Source organism: Apiospora hydei (assembly GCF_038363865.1).
Source record: "Apiospora hydei strain CBS 114990 chromosome Unknown utg000004l_segment0_segment0, whole genome shotgun sequence".
NCBI lineage: Eukaryota > Fungi > Ascomycota > Sordariomycetes > Amphisphaeriales > Apiosporaceae > Apiospora > Apiospora hydei.
The window spans coordinates 6,925,780-6,943,354 of record NW_027117363.1 but is presented as its reverse complement, the minus strand read 5'-3'; the positions used below and the strand labels follow the sequence as shown (position 1 = coordinate 6,943,354).

The window sequence follows — 17,575 nt, the reverse complement described above, 5'->3', positions numbered from 1 at the left end:
GCAGCAACGGTATGAGATCTAGACTTATGGCCAAGCTATCTAGCTGTGTCAGGAGTATAGAGAATCGACAATTCATGTAGGCAGGCATGCATTATTAGCACATAGATTGCTCGAGAGGCCACTTTGCCGGACGTTCATCGGCATCCTTTCCTAGCAACGGCACCAGGTCCTTTTGGCCGGGACTTGGATGAAACGAAACGAAACGAAACGAGACCATGCACACGCATGCATACCGACACTGCAATCAATACACCACTCCGGGATACGCTGCTGAGTCTTTACGCGGCAGCGGAGAATATTGAAATAGCCGGAATCCATCACCCTTAGCACCAGGTCGACTGTGTTTTGAGTATGACTCAGGCAGTCGATAGGATAGGTTAGTAACATACGTACAGGTAGGCGAACTAGCCGTTTAGAATTGATACGCCCGACTTATGGGCCTGAGGTTAGGATGGGATAGTGACGAGCATGGTATGTGTGGCAGTGTGGTGTGCCCGTGCCTGACATTTCGGGTGTTGTTGTTGGTTCCAAGCTCCAAGCTCGAGGATACCCAGGTTGGAATATGAGTCTATGGTTTTCTGGCAAATCCTTCCTCCATCTCTGTGTGTGTGACTCAGATGAAGTAGAGAGAATCGAGGTATTGAGGTATCTCCGTTGCAGGTGTTGTCTGCCTACGTTACGTGCTCTTTTTGTGCATGTAGGTAGTGCACGATACACGTCGGATTTTAAAAAGCAGTTGAGCCCACTCCTTCAATTGATACCTACCAAGTATCCGTACTTTCCCCAAGCAAAAATAAAAACGCCGGTTGATTCTCGGCTGGAACTTTTGCCCCGCACAACACTGAAGTTCAGTTGCTGCTTGTCTAGAAAACTCGCTGTCTACCCCACGACAACTGCCACCAGGAGATCATTCAATCCCCCAAATAAAAACCGCCAACATGAGACCTATATTGCTCTCAGGTCACGTACGTCACAATAGCTCAACTTATGCCATGTCCTCTTCGTCGCTATGCAGGCGCTAACATGTTGCGATAACAGGAACGTGCCTTGACGCAGATCAAGTTCAACCGCGACGGCGACCTTCTCTTCTCCGTCGCCAAGGATCAGCATGTGTGTGCCTGGTTCAGCCACAATGGCGAGCGCCTGGGAACCTACAAGGGCCACCAGGGTGCCATCTGGACCGTCGACGTGAACCCAGACTCCACCATGATTGCCAGCGGCAGCGCCGACAACACCATCCGCCTCTGGGAGGTCAAGACCGGCCGCCTGCTCAAGACCTGGGAGTTCCCCACCGCCGTCAAGCGCGTCGAGTTCAACGAGGAGGGCACCCAGCTGCTGGGTGTCACCGAGAAGCGCATGGGTCACCTGGGTTCCATCGTCGTCCTCAACATCAACCCCGACATCGACGGCGAGCAGAGCGACGAGAAGGAGCTCACCATCGTCTGCGACGAGAGCAAGGCTACCGTCGCTGGCTGGAGCTACATGAACAAGTACATCATTGCTGGCCACGAGGACGGCAGCGTTAGCCAATATGACGCCAAGGTACGCATCCCTATCTCTCTGGACCTGACAGACCAAAACCCTGTGTCGCATTACTGACAAAACACCCCAATCTAGACTGGCGAGCAGTTGGAGAACCTCCCTATCCACGACCTCAACATGCAACTTACCGACCTCCAGTGGTCCAGCGACCGCACCTACTTCATCACCGCCTCCAAAGACAAGACGGCCAAGCTGGTCGCCGCCCGCGACCTGGAAGTGCTCAAGACCTACCCCTCCGACACACCCCTCAACAGTGCCACCATGACCCCGAAGAAGGACTTCGTGATTCTGGGCGGTGGTCAAGCCGCCATGGATGTCACTACCACCGCCGCGCGACAGGGTAAATTCGAGGCTCGCTTCTACCACAAGATCTTCGAGGACGAGATTGGCCGTGTCCGTGGTCACTTCGGTCCCCTCAACACAGTCGCCGCCGACCCCACGGGCAAGAGCTACGCCAGTGGAGGTGAGGACGGCTACGTGCGCGTCCACCACTTCGACAAGGGATTCTTCGACTTCAGCTACGAGGTCGAGCGCGAGAGGCAGAGAGCCATGCAGCAGCAATAGGGCTGCTAGCTTCTCCTGGTTTTCTCATCTTACCCCGGTACTTCCCATTATCTCTCCCCTCGCACCTTTGCGCGCAAACCAAAGGCGAGGGGGAAATGGAACGGACGGATTCGGCGTTGGTAGTCCTCTCTTGTATGTAACGTGGTGGTTCATCTTAATTGCATCTTGTCTGGCGTTAGGGGAAAGGAACAAAATATAGTTTCTTTTGCTTTACTTGAGCAGGCGAATCGAAAGACAAAAATTGCGGGGGGCGAAGCAGCTGTTGGGACGGCCGTCTAGATAGACTATTAGATGGTAGTCAAGACATGACGACATACCTCACCAGAATTCGAGTCACGATCATCTGCAAATCCTACGACACGCCTCCAGGCCGATATAAGTAGCCAGTCACGTTTCTCTCCCTTGAGGGGGAAACGTTAAGAATAACACAATTCAAGTCAAGTGCATAGTTAGTGAAAAGCTTCGTCGTTCGTAATGCAACTACCGTACATGGGTGTTTTTACCTGTATCGTTCTCAGGTCTGCTAAAGCAAGCAACAAAACCAACACCGCCATTTGTGTCTATGTAAGTAACCCCGAGGGGAACCGAGTCTGCCATACAGATGACCATCCAGCCCTTTTGCCTACAGGCCCATCATCTAGTCTCACCATGCCAATGGCAAGCCCAATATTAGACAACCGGATCCCCTGTACGGAATCTGAAATGGTCACAATCTGGCGACCAATGTCTATCGGTGGTGTGAAACGAGAACTTTGATCAGAAACCAGTTTAACGCCGTTTCATTCCCTTGCGGAGAGGGAGAGCAATCCATTCCCGGGGTCTTTTCCCAAGCCATCCACCTGACCAAATGGTGAGGCTCAGGATAACTCTCGTCAACAAATAACGCAAAACGCCAGTGAAATGTCTACACAGGATCCTCTTCCCATGAAACCCTTGAAATCGAAGAACTCGCTACAAAGCAAGCAACAAGCTTATTTCTTCTTCCCCTTGCTCTTGCTCTTTGGGGCAGGCGCCGCTGACGGGGTAGATGCAACACTGGAAGCTCGGGATGAAGGCGCAGCCGAGCTGGCCTTGCTGCCTTTGACGTTGTCAAGCGCCTTGTTCTGAAGATTTGTTAGCATATTAGCCATCTAAGGGGGATGGATGAGAGTATAAATCATACCTTAACTCCATTCTTGGACTTCTTCTTCGCGGGTGCCATGCCGAGGATGCTGTCCTCGTCGTTCTCTTCGTCCTCGGGCTCACGCTTGGACTTTCCGTTGACGCCGTTCTTGCTTGGCTGCACGTCCTCAAACTCCTTCACAACCGTGGTCAGGAGAGTAGTGCAACGTCGGCTGATCTCAACCGGTGTGCGGCTCAGGAAGAACCAATCAAAGCGGAACAAGGGACTGTCGCGAATTTCGTCCCGGATACGATCATACAGGTTCTCAGAATCAAGACCGAGCTTATCAAGCATGACCAGTAAGAAACGATCTTCCTCTTCGGTGTAGACCTTCTTGTTCGTCGTCGAGACCGAATAGTTGACCTTCATTTGCTGCAATGGCACGCGGTATTGCTGCATCTTCTTTCGCAGCATGTTCCGCTGGTGCTGGGTCTTGCTACGCCGCTCTTCACCCGTCTCAATGACCTGCAGGTACTTATTATAGTCGGCGACCTCGGTGTACCGCTGCCAGAAGACCTTGGCAAATGCCTTGATCTCCGCTGGCGACTTGCTGTCCACTTCATCCGCCATTTTCTCGTAGCTGGTCTTTCCGTACTTGGCAGACCCGTTAATGAATTGCTGGAAGTCACGCCTGTTCCAATCCCCAAAGCCTTGAGTCGACAGCTTGGCCTTCTCTTCTTGCTCCTCTTCGTTCAAGGGTGTGGCATCATCGATTTCCTGTTGCTCAAGGGCACGCTCAGCTTCACGCTCTTCGAGATTTGCCTCGTCACCATCCGCTAAGGGAACCTTGTAACCGATCTCTTTTCGGTAGTAGGCTGTTTCGCGATCTTGAAGCTCGCGCAGGCGGGAAGGGTAGAACTGGTAATCGTGGACAGGGACCTGCTTTGGAGCTCGGGGCGCCTTCGGCTTGGCCTCTGCTTTCCCGCTGTTACCATAGATAGCTTGTCGATAGAACTTGTCGATAGAATATGACTGTTCCTTGCGCTCACGCTTTGCTGGGTTAATCCAAGTCATGCCAATATCCTTCTTCTTCTCGCCTGCGGCGAAGTTTTCTCCATTCCATACATAAGCGGAACCAGATTCGGAAGAGAAATTCTGCAAGTCGTCGAGACCGAGGGATTCGAACTTGCTGTTCAGCTGTTTAGTACGCGTTTCGCCCTTGGCGAGGATTTGGTCAATGTCCTCGTCGTCGAGTTCTGAGCCCTTTGCGGCCATGCCAGTGGCACCCTTCGTCTGGAAAACATTTTCGGCGCCATGTTGAATCATGCTGAGCAACTCGTCCTTGGCAGCTGGGCCCTTGGTTCCTGGCTGAGCACGGCCTTGCTGAATGACCAGCTGGTCAAGTCGCAACTTCTGTGCTGCTCGTTCCAGCACTTTCTCCTCAATTGCATCCTCAGTAACAAAGCGATAAACGACAACTTGCTTGGTCTGGCCGATACGATGGGCTCGATCCATGGCTTGAAGATCTGCCTGGGGGTTCCAGTCGCTGTCATACAGAATAACGATATCAGCGCTTGTCAAGTTGATACCCAAGCCTCCCGCACGAGTGGTAAGCAGGAAGATGAACTTTTCAGAACCGGGCTTGTTGTACTCGTCAATGGCGGCAATACGATCTTCGTGGGCAGTTCCACCATCGATACGGCAGTACTTGTATTCTCTGAATACACAGTAATCCTCCAAGATGTCCAACAGACGGCTCATTTGGGAAAAGATGAGAACCCGGCTGCCCTGCTTCTGGAGACGCCCGAGCAGCTTGTCCATGAGCGCCATCTTGCCAGAGTTGAAGACCAGATGCTCGTCGGTCGTGTAAGGTGGGCCGGGCTCGGCACCCTCAAACAGGTATGGGTGGTTGCAGCATTTCCTGAGTTGCATGACAATGTTGAGAAGACGAGTCTTGGATTCTCGCTTGCCGCCGGCGCCGTTTACAGCATCAATATCCTTTTCAAGGATCTTCTGATACCATTTGATCTGCATATCCGACATTCCAATATACAGGTTGACCTCTTTCTTCGGTAGAAGACTCTTCTCAACATCGGCCTTGACGCGGCGAAGCAGGAACGGCCGAAGTACTCGATGCAGTTGTTGTACAACGGTGTCCTGATCTTGGTCCTGGCCGGAAAACCATTGGTCGAAAGCCTCTGCATCTCCAAAGACATCGGGTAGAAGGAAATTGAGGAGGGCCCAAAGTTCGTGAAGGTTGTTCTGGAGCGGCGTTCCTGTGATAAGCAGTCTATTACGCGAGTTGAACATGCGGATGACCTGCGAGAGAGACGACTCCTCGTTCTTGATACGGTGCGCTTCATCAATAATGATGTACTCCCAGGCGAACTTCTTCAGATGCGACTTTTCTCGGAGAATCATCTCGTAGCTGGTAATGCAGACGTCGAACTTCTCGTCCACAAGGCGCTCGTTGATCAGGGTGTGTCGCTCCTCCTTAGCACCCTGAAGAACCAAGACATTAACCTCGGGAGTCCACCTCTCGAACTCTCTCTTCCAGTTGTCCAGAGTAGACTTGGGCACAATGACCAGGTGGGGACCCTTGATATCCATAATATGTCGTAGGTATCCCAGAAACGAGATGGTCTGTAGGGTCTTTCCGAGACCCATTTCGTCGGCCAAGATACCCGAGATACCGTTTTCGTGCAAAGAGATCATCCAGTTGAGACCGGCTACCTGATAGTCTCTCATGGTACCTTGGATGAATGTCGGCGACTCGCGGAAGACCGTCTCGGCTGAACCACCATGGCGCTCGTCCTTTAGGAGCTCAGCATCCTCCTCGGCTTCTGTGCGGCGGACGCGGCCCGTAGCCGCCCCGCCTTGTCTGGAACCTTTCTTCTTCGATTTCTCGCTTTCCTCGTTCTGTCTGTCAATCTCGACCATGATATCGCGAATCTTGGGGTTCGGATTCGTCTCAATGAAATGGCGGAAAAGGTCGGTCAAACCTAGTAAGTAGCGGAATCGACGGATGCTATCATCTTCCTGTAGTGGGTTAAAATCAGCCAAAAGACCCAACCAGTTTTCCTTCCCCATCTCGGGCAATTAAATAGGTGTTTTACCTTTGACTCGCCTAAAGCATCATGCTTCTTTCCGAATATGCTTCTGCGCAGCTGGTTTGCCTCTGATCTCTTCTTGCGGCCATCGACAGGGTCGCCAGCAACACTGCTGGCAGTGGTGTTGGGGTTCGTGTCTGAATCGTCGAAGGACTCGTCAACCTCCTAGATTGCTCGTGGTTAGCATAAGTGATCGCCCGCGCAAGCTCTGTGTTCTCTGCATGAATCCATGGCGAGCAAATGGGTGGAAGCGAATATGGCACGTACCATTGCGTCGCCACGAGACACAGGCTCGGGAGCGTCCGACATAGACGCGTCAGTGTCGACGGCGCTGGGCCTCGAGCGGGGAGCCATGATGTGAGCTGTCGCTGTCGCTGTCCGGCCTCGGAATGGGTAGTGGTGAAGGTGGGAGTTACAGCCGTAATTGGCAAGCACTCAACGCGACCCGACGCGGTTTAAGAGGTCGCGACGCGCTCAAGAAATGGCGCCAATCTGGTGGCGGGAGGGTATGATGTGTGCGTTTGCAACGGAGTGATGAGGTAGGATGGGTGAGGAGCTGTTGTCAAAAATCCCAGACGCGTTGGAATGGGGAATGCGAGGAGGGAGAGTAAGGTGGAAAGTAAGTAGAGCACGGCACTTAGGTCCAGGAAAAGATTGGCCGGCGTTTATAGTGGGGCAGGTCGATGAGAGTGACAGCAAGCAGCCTCCTACCCTCCGTCCAGTTTGCCAGTCCACCCCACGTTGACAAAGGCAAGATATGGAGCAGTTTCTGAGCACGCCTTGACGGCACTACATATCCATTGGCCATCAAAGAGATCGTTCACTTTTGATGAAGAAAATCACCCCATACCTACGATGGCCTCCGTGGACTTATACTATTATCCTCTGGGCGCCTCGGTATACCGTCACAGCTTCGAACCGTTCCTCTCACTGGTTGCTTGGTTGCTGAAGAATTAAAATAGTCATAACTTCACTTGGCTTCACTAGTCCGTTCTTCCCCTTGCGTTTGTCTATATACGAGAAACGGCAGCGATTGCTGAGGTTGGTCTTGGGACCCCCGGATAGTGCATGGATCATTCATTCCCACTCATAGCACAGGTAAGATGTAAGTACGTACATGTGTTCAGGCCAGTCTGAACAAGAACATCATGAGCAATCATGTGGGATAGGCGTAAAGTTTCTCGTAAATGCATATGCAATGCAGATTGGACCGCATCGTCGTCAAAGTCAAAGTGGACTTCAGTGGCATCCTCTCATAACCCCCTCCAGAGTATGCAGGGTCTTGGCGGGATCTACTTTTGGTGATATCACCCAACGCTTGACAATATCCCATCGCGAAGAATTGGGTTCCGGCACCCCTCTGTCCCAAAAGCATGTACAGCCATATGGCGTTGGCTGTATTCAATGTTGGCAGACGTCTATTTGCTCTGCTTGTAGCATTTTCGTAGCCCAGCATGGGAGGTAGCAGAAGTGGCAGTCGTACGAATAAACTAGGTAGTCAACCCTCCAAGACAGCCGATTAACCAAAGTGACTCAGCACTTATAGTTTATTCCACCAATGATACCATCAATAAATGGCGGAAATGGGATTTTTTTTTAAAAAAAAAAAAAAATGAATAGAATAACCAATTCAGATTACTCTCATAATAAAAATGGGTGGTGTTATCCTTGTACACTTGAGCCATTGGGGTTGGCTACCTACATACATAACATGGTTTATTCGTACAACTGCGAGGTGCGTGCATGAGGTCCAAATGGACAAGTCCCAATAAGGATTATTGGCCAATCAGACACGAGAGAGCAAGCGCTAGGCCCATTGCAGCCAAGACCAGGAATTCTACCGGTCTGCCGACTAAAAGCCATGCGACCGACGGCGCACGGATGCCCAATTCCAATCAGTTGAACTTGATCTTCGGAATCGTGGATTGATGCGGGCCGAAAGCCCAGCTGATGTGCAGCAACCTACTGATTGATTGGACCCATTCAATCCTTCTCTGCGATTCCAGGTACGCACATCGGATGCACTAAATTAACCTGCTATGTAGCAGGCCGCACGGGGCGGCAACGTGCTGCAATCTCACCTCTCAGCCAGGCCCAAGGCCCAAGCCCATCATCACGAGCAAAGGGGACTCAGTCAGTCCATCAACGATCAACTTCTTCTTTTTCTTCTCCTTGCCATCATCCATCACCATCTGTTGCCTCCATCTCTGCTTCCACTTCGTGAAGACGTACGATTCAATCTGAGATACGCCATTTAGAAGCGCGTGCACGCCTGTAGAGCGACCCTTGTCTTTGTTCCTGTCGTCGGTTGCTTTTTTAGGCCTCCGCACCCTCTACTAGTAGGCTGGTTTGAGATTCCTCAATCGCCTACCACCTACCTAACCTACTACTGTACCCTACCCCATAACCACCCCTCCGATTCCATATTCGTGGCCCACCGGATCCCCCAACATCGGCGATGAAAGACACAGCAAGCCCGCCCCCACTGTGAACAACAAGACTTCCAGTCATCGCCGTTTGCGCTACATCACCATTTTGCTTACCGCCACATCATCCGGATTACGCTTACCCAGTCCGACACTATCTGGACATCTGTACGGCTCATCGCCCAACTACCGACCATTCTACGACCCAAAGGAGACGCGAAACTTTGGCTTGGGGCTCCCTCGTCAGCAAAGGCAATCATGGACAGCAACATGCGGGGCACGTCGCCAACAAAGACTCCTGCCGCTGGCCTCGATTCGCCAGAGCAACTTATGGATGCTTTCAAGAACGCTGCTTTGTCCGTCACAAAACTATATAAAACATCCGCTGCGGCACAGACCAAAGCCCGCTCCGATGGCTACCAGGATTGCCTCGAGGACCTCCTGGCTTTCCTCGAAAAGCAGAACATCGGCCTGGCCGACGGGGAAGGCCGCCAGATTCGGCTATGGGTCAACGAGCGATACGAGGGGCGAGACGGCTCCTCCCAGCCTGTCGACAGCGAGGACGAGGTGGAAAACATGAAGCCCGAGGCTCCTCCGGCATCTGAGCTGCATCGTTCGAGCAGCAACGCCAACTTGCCAGCACATCAGCAACCACAGCAGCAACAGCAGCACGAAGTGAGGACGAACTCGGCCCCGCCTGCTTCCACTTCGGATCTCATCAACCAAAAAATCGCCGGCAGCGTCCACGCAGCTGCTCCGCCGCCCCATTTCGTGGTACCAACCCAGGACACTTTCACGTTTCAGTCTTCGATGGCCTACCCTTCCGAGTCCGACCTCAATATCGCCAACCTCGACTTGTCGGACAAATGTTCCAACGACGCCGCCAGCCACCACCCCGCTACACAGAACTTCCGGCCCAAACCTAGCAGGTCTGGTGCTCGCCCGAAGACTGGCCATATCAGCAAAACCACAGGCAAGCGCAAGATCAACTTGGCCGAGCTATTCGACGTAGGCAAGGATCTTTTTGGTGGCAACGGCGGAGGCAAACGCAGTCGACACACCTGATGGATATCCCGATTGTCTTTTTCGTCGACGCACTCGTCCGTCCATTACTCATGTTTTTTACCTATCTGCGAAGAGATCCTAGGTCTGCCAACGGACCTGGACCTACAAATACGCTTCGGGGCATAGACATGGCACAGCGGCGTACGCGTCTCTTTCCTACTGCATTCACATATGGCATGGCATGGCGGGGGGGCATTATGTGGTACTGGGGAGCATCCTAGGGAGTTTTTGAGGACGCCACCAACCTTTTCGTTCTTGGCCGGTTGCATAGGGAAGGGGGGTTTCATGGACTTTATTTGTCAAAGGGATACAACAGATTCATCGATTATATGGCTTGCTTTTCTGCCACTATGTGGCTCTCTATATGGGGATTTGAACCAATGCTAGAGAGTCCGCGGGAGGTTCGCCTTGTCCGCGACTTGTACATAGAGGCATGCGTCCTTACTTCGGTATCATAAAGAGCGAATTCTTAGACGGAGCAATAGTAACTTGTATCGCGACTTCTTTCTAGTTGGTTGTGTGTACCTGTTAGACTATCCGGCTGACGATTTCGGTCCATAACTATTCTAATTTAATTGAGATATGATTTATGATATCATTCATCGGGCAGCAACAGCAGCAGCTCATGACAAGTGTTGTTCACGGGTGCTAATAGAGCCAACACAAGGTTTGACACGAGGGCTGCCACGAGTTCGCGGGGGAGGGAACCTACTCGAGCCATGGGGCTTTATACGATTGCTTCTGATATAATGATCTCAGTTTGTGATAAATTTTTTGTTTCAAAAACGGTTACTATTGTAACATCAGTCTCATTAGTGATCATGCTGTATGTGTGACACATGAATGGAATCAATCCTTGAGACCCTTTAAGCCCTACACACACACATTGATGTATTACTTAGACAAATTGTCGGTTTAGCTGTCAAAAATTGGTTGCTTTACAACACTAGTCATTAAATCAAAGACAATACTATTGTGTGGGTGTGAAGTTGTATTGGGGCATGTTAATACAGCTAAAATTCGCTCCCATATCCATCAGCTCATAAGTTTCTAAAGCCATCGTAAACATCGTAATTGGTATCATCATATAGTACAGTCCAAAACCGTCTCCTAATCTCTTCCGAGTATCCATGTTATTGTTGTGGGTATCTTCATCATCGTACACTTCGTGTCATCCTCCTCGTCAGTGTCGCCAATGTAACTGATCAATCATCTAATAGTGGCGATGGCTGCCACGACCATCAGTCCCGTGCATGCGGCGAGTGCCAGCGGCCTGTAATGTATTAGTATTATTCCATGAATACGGTAGGTATGAGTAGAGAGTGAAGTAGAATCTCACCTTTTGGCCGGGGCGGCGTGTCAGAGAACCCTTGAGCTTCAGCATGGCTCCGCTGATCTTGTCACCGAGAGTGGCATGGCGCTTCTGGTGGTGGACGACCTTCTTGCGTCCAAATAGACCGCGTCTGCGGGTGGTGGTGGTGGTGTGGGTGGTGTGGGTAGCGCGGTGGTGAGGCATGTTGGATAGTTTGTGTCCGTACTTGAGTGTTTTGAGTGAAGACATATAGGTTGTGACCGGTAGTTTGGTTTATGGAACTGATGAATGGGTCAAAGTCGTAGTTGAGTCGTTAATAAGATAGAGAGAGAGTAGCTATGGACTGCTTAAGTGCAGAATATCAAACAGTTCTTATACCCATCATCTACAGGCAGATACGTTGCGATAAGAGTCTAGACTTCCCCAAAGGCTATCCATCCTCCTCCAAATCTACCATGACATCAAACCCTACGTAGCATCCCGAAGATCGACGTTCGCAGACAAAACCGGAAAGTGTTGGTGTGCGAGCGTAATGGCCCGTTCAAGGAACCGCTGTTTGCGATCCGGTGATCTAATCGAGGGATACACTTCCCCTGTCTGCCAGGCCTGTTTCCGAAAGAACCCCTACTTTCGGAGTCATCCTTACCGGACCCTTGGGGTAGCAGCGCCTCCCAGCAGGTTTTTGGGCTGGTTTCGATCAGTGATGTGATCAAAAGGCCCAAATCGGTCGCACAATGCACACCACACCACGACAAGATGTCGATACAGTACGGAGTATTAACAGGCGCATTAGGGGCCGCTATGACGCTAGCAACCGGGGCATTGATTGGCCAGCACTTGACGCAAGGGTCTAAAGGTGGAGATTCCGGCGGCCGCTATGTGGCTGGGCATGATGTCATGGCGGCAAGCCACATATTGCTTTGCTTCTGATTAAACCTGGAAGCTTGTGTTTCGGCACAGCCAGCACCACAGACAGACAGGTTCATTATTTGGCTCGCTCCGAGTGACGACCATGCCGGCCTTAATGAGGAGGGTTTTGTTTTGGATTCTGCGGCTAGACTAAGGTATTGGCTCCAGTGACGGCCCGTGAAACATGACGAGACTTCGTTGGGGTGTTGCTAAACTTAGTTGGTCTGCTCCCAGCTGAGTGGTAGGCAAAAGCAAATACCCGCAGCATGACGATACTCGTAACCTAGGCTTAACAACATTCCTATCGAACACGCAAATTGACACGTACTCTTGCTGCGCCGCAGTATTACACGGTCGGTTCTTGTCCTTTGGTAAAAAAGGCTCGACCAACATTCATGAGCTCGTCAGATTCTTCTTGATCGTAATCACATCCTCTGCCGAAAACCTAAGTTTCTCTGTCACAAACTTCTCGAAGCCACCATAGTCTCTCTGCACGCCGTTGACGAACGCGTCCCAGCTGGCAGCTGTCAGGCTGCAGAGGTTCAAGAATCCCGGTTGATCCTCGCTCTTGACATGAGTCCCGACCATGGCAAACGCAATAAGCTGCTTCCGTACGGGCTCCGTGCCAATGCGAGAAAGTAAGTAGTCGAGGGTGACGGTATCTGGTGACGCACCAGCAAGGGTAAGGAGGAGACCGGAAATCACGCCCGTTCTGTCCCGTCCGGCTGTTGTTCACAGCATGAGCGCTATCCTACTCATGCTTATATGATGTGGGTTTCTTACCGGTGCAGTGGTACATGAGGGGATCCGAAGGCCTGTCTCGAATATGTTCAAGTATATCCTTCCAGACAGTAGAGTACACTTCGATGACCTCAAGGTACATGTCCTTGTAGCCCCTCCTCGCCAACTCCTGAGATGAACTCTTCCACGTCGGGTATGGAGTCTGGCTGTGCGTTCCGATGCCACGTATTTTCAATACCCTCGATTTCGGGATCTGGACTCTTTTCCCGCTCCTCGGGGAGCGCACATCGAAGACTCGCTTGATCCCCAGCTTGCCTGACATGACGGCCTTGCCATTGTCTGTCAGCGCGGTGAGAGCACCGCTTCGGTAGATGAAACCTGCCCGGATGGGGCTGCCTGGTACTAGACCCAGATCGCGAGTGTTGAAGGTCCCGTCGACGAAGACGAATGGGGGATTGGTGATGACGGGGACATACTGCTCTTTGGAGATCTCCTGGGCAGTGTGTGTTTCGGCAAGCTTGCGAAGTTCGGATACGTTCGACATGATGAATTACGAAACCGTCTGTCGACTGCGGCTTATTCGACTTGAAATACCAATGTTAAGGGCAGGCAATCTCACAAGTCACGTAAGTTGTGTGGTGTTCGTATAGCTTCTTCGAGCATTTCACTGGGGCTTTCACTTAGTAATGAGAGCACATAGAGGGTGTTTATCATTCGACATGGTCCCCAGCTTGACTAACAAGCTGAAGACCCTTGATGCAATTCGGCGCCCTAGTTTTGCTGGTTCGAATTACCCCGCCCCCGCACGACTACCATGACACTCACTCCCTTGCGAGAGAGCTGACAGATTCACCTGGCCGCAAATAAAATACAACATCAATCAGTACATATGGAAGATGCGCTCCATGATCCAAGATCGTTATAACCAGAAGCGATTGGATAGGAGAAAGGAGCAAGCCTAAGGACAAGCGGCCGCGTAGGTTCAACTGGCGAAAGCTTGAAGCCATGTACACACCACAGTTACGGCCTACCTGACAACGATAGCCTGGCCCAAAGTCAAGCTGATCGATGGCGTGCCTGACTAGACCAGCCTAAGAAGTACTTGGTACTTGCTTTCCGCACGATACAACTGCGGAATAGAATGTGTAATTGATTATAGTAGAGCTTCTACCACCGATAGACACGCGAGAGTTGACATGCGTTGATGCATGTATGTGTCACCATGTGTACGTGCATAATGCAACACGCAATGGAGGTTAGTAGGTGTACACGCAGACAGATAGACCAGACCCAGCTTGCCAGGCAACATTGAACCAAATGTGCAAGCTCCCGGTGGGTCCTGCCGAATTCGGATGCATGCTGCTTGCTTGTTGGTTGGCCCTTGCCCACATCGACATCACAGACAATCACCAAGAATTGGTAGTCTTTTTCACCCAAGACAGCCTCGGCGCCTCAGTTCAGCGCAATCCGTCTTCGAGAGGTGAGGCATCATCAGGATGGGTTTGTTCGGATCGTCTCGCTCCGGCGCGGGAAGCCCCCTCTGGCTGTATACCTCGGCCGTGGTGGTAGGCATTGCTGGCTTCGTCGGGTTCCGCCAAGGGGCCGTAGACTACTTCTTCTCCAAGACGCACTGCTACCAGTCCGTCAGAACCCACTCCGCAGCCGAGCCGTATGTCAACTGCTTTACGGTGACTCCATCTGGCACTTTCTCCAAGGTCTTCCGGTCCGAGCCAAACTCCCCACTGGCCAAGTCTGCCCAACCAGGCCACGTTATACCGGGACTGTGGGATGGCCATGGGCACCTCCTCCAGTACGGAGAGTTTCTGAACTCGGTCGATTTGTTCGGATCGTCCTCCTTCGACCAGGTCAGGAGTCGTGTCAAAGACTACCTCGCTGAGAACCCCGGGTCGGGTACCAAGCAGGAATGGATCCGGGGCGTCGGCTGGGACCAGATGGCCCTCGGCCACATGCCCACAGCTGTGAGTAGTGGCTGCAGCTGGGCTACCTGGCGATGATGGTAGATCTATCTGCTGACCATCGTTGCAGGCAGATCTTCTGGAGGACAGCGCTTTGAAGGACCTCTATATCATGCTTGACAGAGTCGACGTGCATTGCATCTGGGTCTCCCAGGCAGTGCTGGACCTTCTCCCCGAGTCACTGCCCGACGTTCCAGGCGGAGAGATCGTGAGGGAGTCGGGAATGGGCGTTTTCTGCGACAATGCCATGGATGTGGTCATGGACATCTGGCCCAAGCCAGACAGCAAGAAAAAGCAGAGGTTCGTCAAGAGCGCCATGTCGAAGCTCAACGAATACGGCCTGGTGGGCATGCACGATGCCGGCGTCACCCCTGGGAACCTGAAGCTTTTCAGGGAACTTGCGGGAACGGATGACTGGTCAATCCGAGTCTATGCCATGATTGAATGCGATGAGCGGAACACATTCTGTGGCGACGCCGTGGAGAAGTTTGTTCATCCGGATGGGTTCCTCAGTATAAGGAGTGTCAAGCTGTTTGCTGACGGTGCTCTTGGGAGCTGGGGGAGCGCCATGCTCGAGCCCTACAGCGACCGCCCCGACACTACTGGGTCACTCCTCATCAATGCCACTGAGCTGACCAGAGTCGCCTCGGCTTGGGCTAAAGATGGCTACCAAGTCAATATACATGCCATTGGCGACCTCGCCAACCGAAACGCCATAGACTCTATGACTTCTGCACTGGAGCTAGTGTGCCCTGATCATTCCTTGTCGGAATGCCAGTCACAGAGACGCTTCCGAATCGAGCATTCTCAGATCATCCATCCAGATGATCAACGCAGAATGCACTCCATCGGTATCATACCCTCGATTCAGCCCACGCACGCCACGTCGGATATGGCGTATGCAGAGAAGCGCCTGGGCAAGGAGAGAACAGTTAGTGAGGCATATCTAATGCGGTCATTGTTAGATATCCGACCAGTGCTAGGTAGCGACTTCCCCGTGGAACCGTCGGATCCTTTCCAAGGCATCTATGCTGCAGTAACTCGAAAGAACCCACATACTGGACGTGGCACCGATGACTCCCCGGATGGCTGGCAAACACAGGAGTCCCTGAGTCTCGACCAGGCGATCCGGGGCTTCAGCGAAGGCCCAGCCTTTGCTGGATTCATGGAAGGTAAGGCCGGGGCTATCACAAAAGGGGCCTTTGCCGATTGGGTTGTGCTTGAAACGCCCTTGGAGGAGACCGATATCGAGGACTTCCGGTCTCTTAAAGTAAAGGAGACTTGGGTCGGCGGGAGAAGGGTTTACAAGAGAAACTGAAGTAGAGGGTAGGTGTAGGTGTATACCGGGGCATCCTGCTTTTTGAAGGGGGCGGATTCAGCAAGACAAAATAGAATTATGGCCATCGATAATCGTGGAGTAACGATGCAGAATTAGAAATAGAAAAAGCAACTGCTTGTGCAATGAACTTGATAACAGGCCACAAACACGAAAATTCACACTCGGTCTATTCGTCTATCTGTAGAAGTTTATCGCTCATCCTCCGGCGATCTTGGTTTTTCCCCTTGGAGGACCAGGGCTCCCAAATATCATCATGGCAGCACGTAGCTAACCCTCGAGTTTCCCTTTGCTCGGCTGATCTTCCGCACGTTGGTCTGACCACACAGCTTGGTGCTGTCGACATGGGTGCCGCCGCATGGGTAGACCTCGGCGCCGACGATGTCGACGACGCGGAACTTCTCGTCGTCGGTCATGCCCATGGCCTTGCGGTCGGGGATGAGGCGCTCGAGCCCGCGGGCCCGGAAGTCGGCCTCGTCCCACCACGCGATCTCGACCGGCATGTCCTTGGCGACGTACTCGTCCACGCGCTGCTGGATCGCCTCCTTCCATTTCCCGTCGATCAGGCCCGCGAACTCGCACGCCGCCGTCGCGGGGAAGTGCGACGCCTTCAGCTCGTCGAAGCCGGCTACCTCGGACTCGAGCAGCCGTCGCACGGCGGCGCCGAGGACGTGGCCGGCGGTGTGGTACCGCGAGTAGAGGAGGCGCTTTTCGGTGTCGATGGTCTGGGTTACCGTCTCTCCTGACTGGAAGACGGTGTCCTTGTTTTGGAGGAACTGGCCAAAGTGCAGGACCTCCCCCTCGCTCGCGGCGCTCATGCGCACCGCCGATACGGAGAACTTCACGCCGCCGCTGCTTTCCATGGACCCGACATCGCTGGGCTGGCCGCCGCCTTGCGGGTGGAAGATGGTCTGGTCCGTCACGACGACATGGTGGCGCTCTTCGGCCTCGGCGTCGCCCTCGCTCAGGGCGCCCTTGAAGAGCGCCTTGTTGGACTCCTCGAGAGAGGCATAGGACCGCACTGCCGTGACGGCGGCTTGTAGGGTGTGGAGGTGGGCGTTGCGCTGAAAGGCGAGGTATGTGCGCTGCATCGTGTGCGAGGGTGAGGAAGAAAGTGTTTTATGGAGTGGGTTGGTAGTTGGGCTTGTCTCTTTCTCTTCGTCTCTTCTTCTGCTGCTTTTTTTCTTCCTTTTTGATCTAGCGTATGGCGCTTTCCAGGGCAGATGTACAGACTCAGGCGAAGAAAAGACGAGTCACTGTTGGCAACTCTGTACGTTGTTGCGGTTGTTATACTCGTGAGTGCTTATTTCTATTGACGGAAACTACGCATTCTGACTAGCCATAAAGGGCAGGTGCGATGACATTGCAGAAGGGCAGAAGGGCGCAAAGACGCTAGTTCTGGATGCAGCTTCTCTCACTTCTCACCTATATCGGACCAACCCATGTTTCGAAAAGCTCTGCACCGTATTCTATTACTTTCTATATTTTTGTA

At 52.5% G+C, this 17,575-nt stretch overlaps 7 protein-coding genes across 7 annotated transcripts; 3 read left to right on the top strand and 4 right to left on the bottom strand.

The window, feature by feature from the left end:
- Positions 1–938: 938 nt before the first annotated feature.
- On the top strand, positions 939–2,106 carry PG997_004707 (eukaryotic translation initiation factor 3 subunit 2; the record flags this gene model as incomplete). Its single annotated transcript, XM_066809022.1, has 3 exons — positions 939–965; positions 1,039–1,542; positions 1,618–2,106. 3 exons carry the CDS (start codon positions 939–941, stop codon positions 2,104–2,106), a joined length of 1,020 nt encoding a protein of 339 aa, XP_066672640.1.
- Positions 2,107–3,077: 971 nt separating this feature from the next.
- On the bottom strand, positions 3,078–6,672 carry PG997_004706 (uncharacterized protein; the record flags this gene model as incomplete). The annotated part of the gene is made up of 4 exons (XM_066809021.1): positions 3,078–3,209; positions 3,269–6,247; positions 6,325–6,483; positions 6,586–6,672. The coding sequence occupies 4 exons, from the start codon at positions 6,670–6,672 to the stop codon at positions 3,078–3,080; spliced, it is 3,357 nt and encodes a 1,118-aa protein (XP_066672639.1).
- A 2,330-nt stretch (positions 6,673–9,002) lies between these two features.
- Positions 9,003–9,809, top strand: PG997_004705 (uncharacterized protein; the record flags this gene model as incomplete). Its single annotated transcript, XM_066809020.1, has 1 exon — positions 9,003–9,809. The coding sequence occupies one exon, from the start codon at positions 9,003–9,005 to the stop codon at positions 9,807–9,809; it is 807 nt and encodes a 268-aa protein (XP_066672638.1).
- A 1,213-nt stretch (positions 9,810–11,022) lies between these two features.
- On the bottom strand, positions 11,023–11,325 carry PG997_004704 (uncharacterized protein; the record flags this gene model as incomplete). Its single annotated transcript, XM_066809019.1, has 2 exons — positions 11,023–11,082; positions 11,149–11,325. 2 exons carry the CDS (start codon positions 11,323–11,325, stop codon positions 11,023–11,025), a joined length of 237 nt encoding a protein of 78 aa, XP_066672637.1.
- Positions 11,326–12,423: 1,098 nt separating this feature from the next.
- Positions 12,424–13,315, bottom strand: PG997_004703 (uncharacterized protein; the record flags this gene model as incomplete). The annotated part of the gene is made up of 2 exons (XM_066809018.1): positions 12,424–12,755; positions 12,814–13,315. 2 exons carry the CDS (start codon positions 13,313–13,315, stop codon positions 12,424–12,426), a joined length of 834 nt encoding a protein of 277 aa, XP_066672636.1.
- A 952-nt stretch (positions 13,316–14,267) lies between these two features.
- On the top strand, positions 14,268–16,065 carry PG997_004702 (amidohydrolase; the record flags this gene model as incomplete). The annotated part of the gene is made up of 2 exons (XM_066809017.1): positions 14,268–14,750; positions 14,818–16,065. 2 exons carry the CDS (start codon positions 14,268–14,270, stop codon positions 16,063–16,065), a joined length of 1,731 nt encoding a protein of 576 aa, XP_066672635.1.
- Positions 16,066–16,337: 272 nt separating this feature from the next.
- Positions 16,338–17,174, bottom strand: PG997_004701 (Alanine--tRNA ligase; the record flags this gene model as incomplete). Its single annotated transcript, XM_066809016.1, has 1 exon — positions 16,338–17,174. One exon carries the CDS (start codon positions 17,172–17,174, stop codon positions 16,338–16,340), a length of 837 nt encoding a protein of 278 aa, XP_066672634.1.
- Positions 17,175–17,575: the final 401 nt, after the last annotated feature.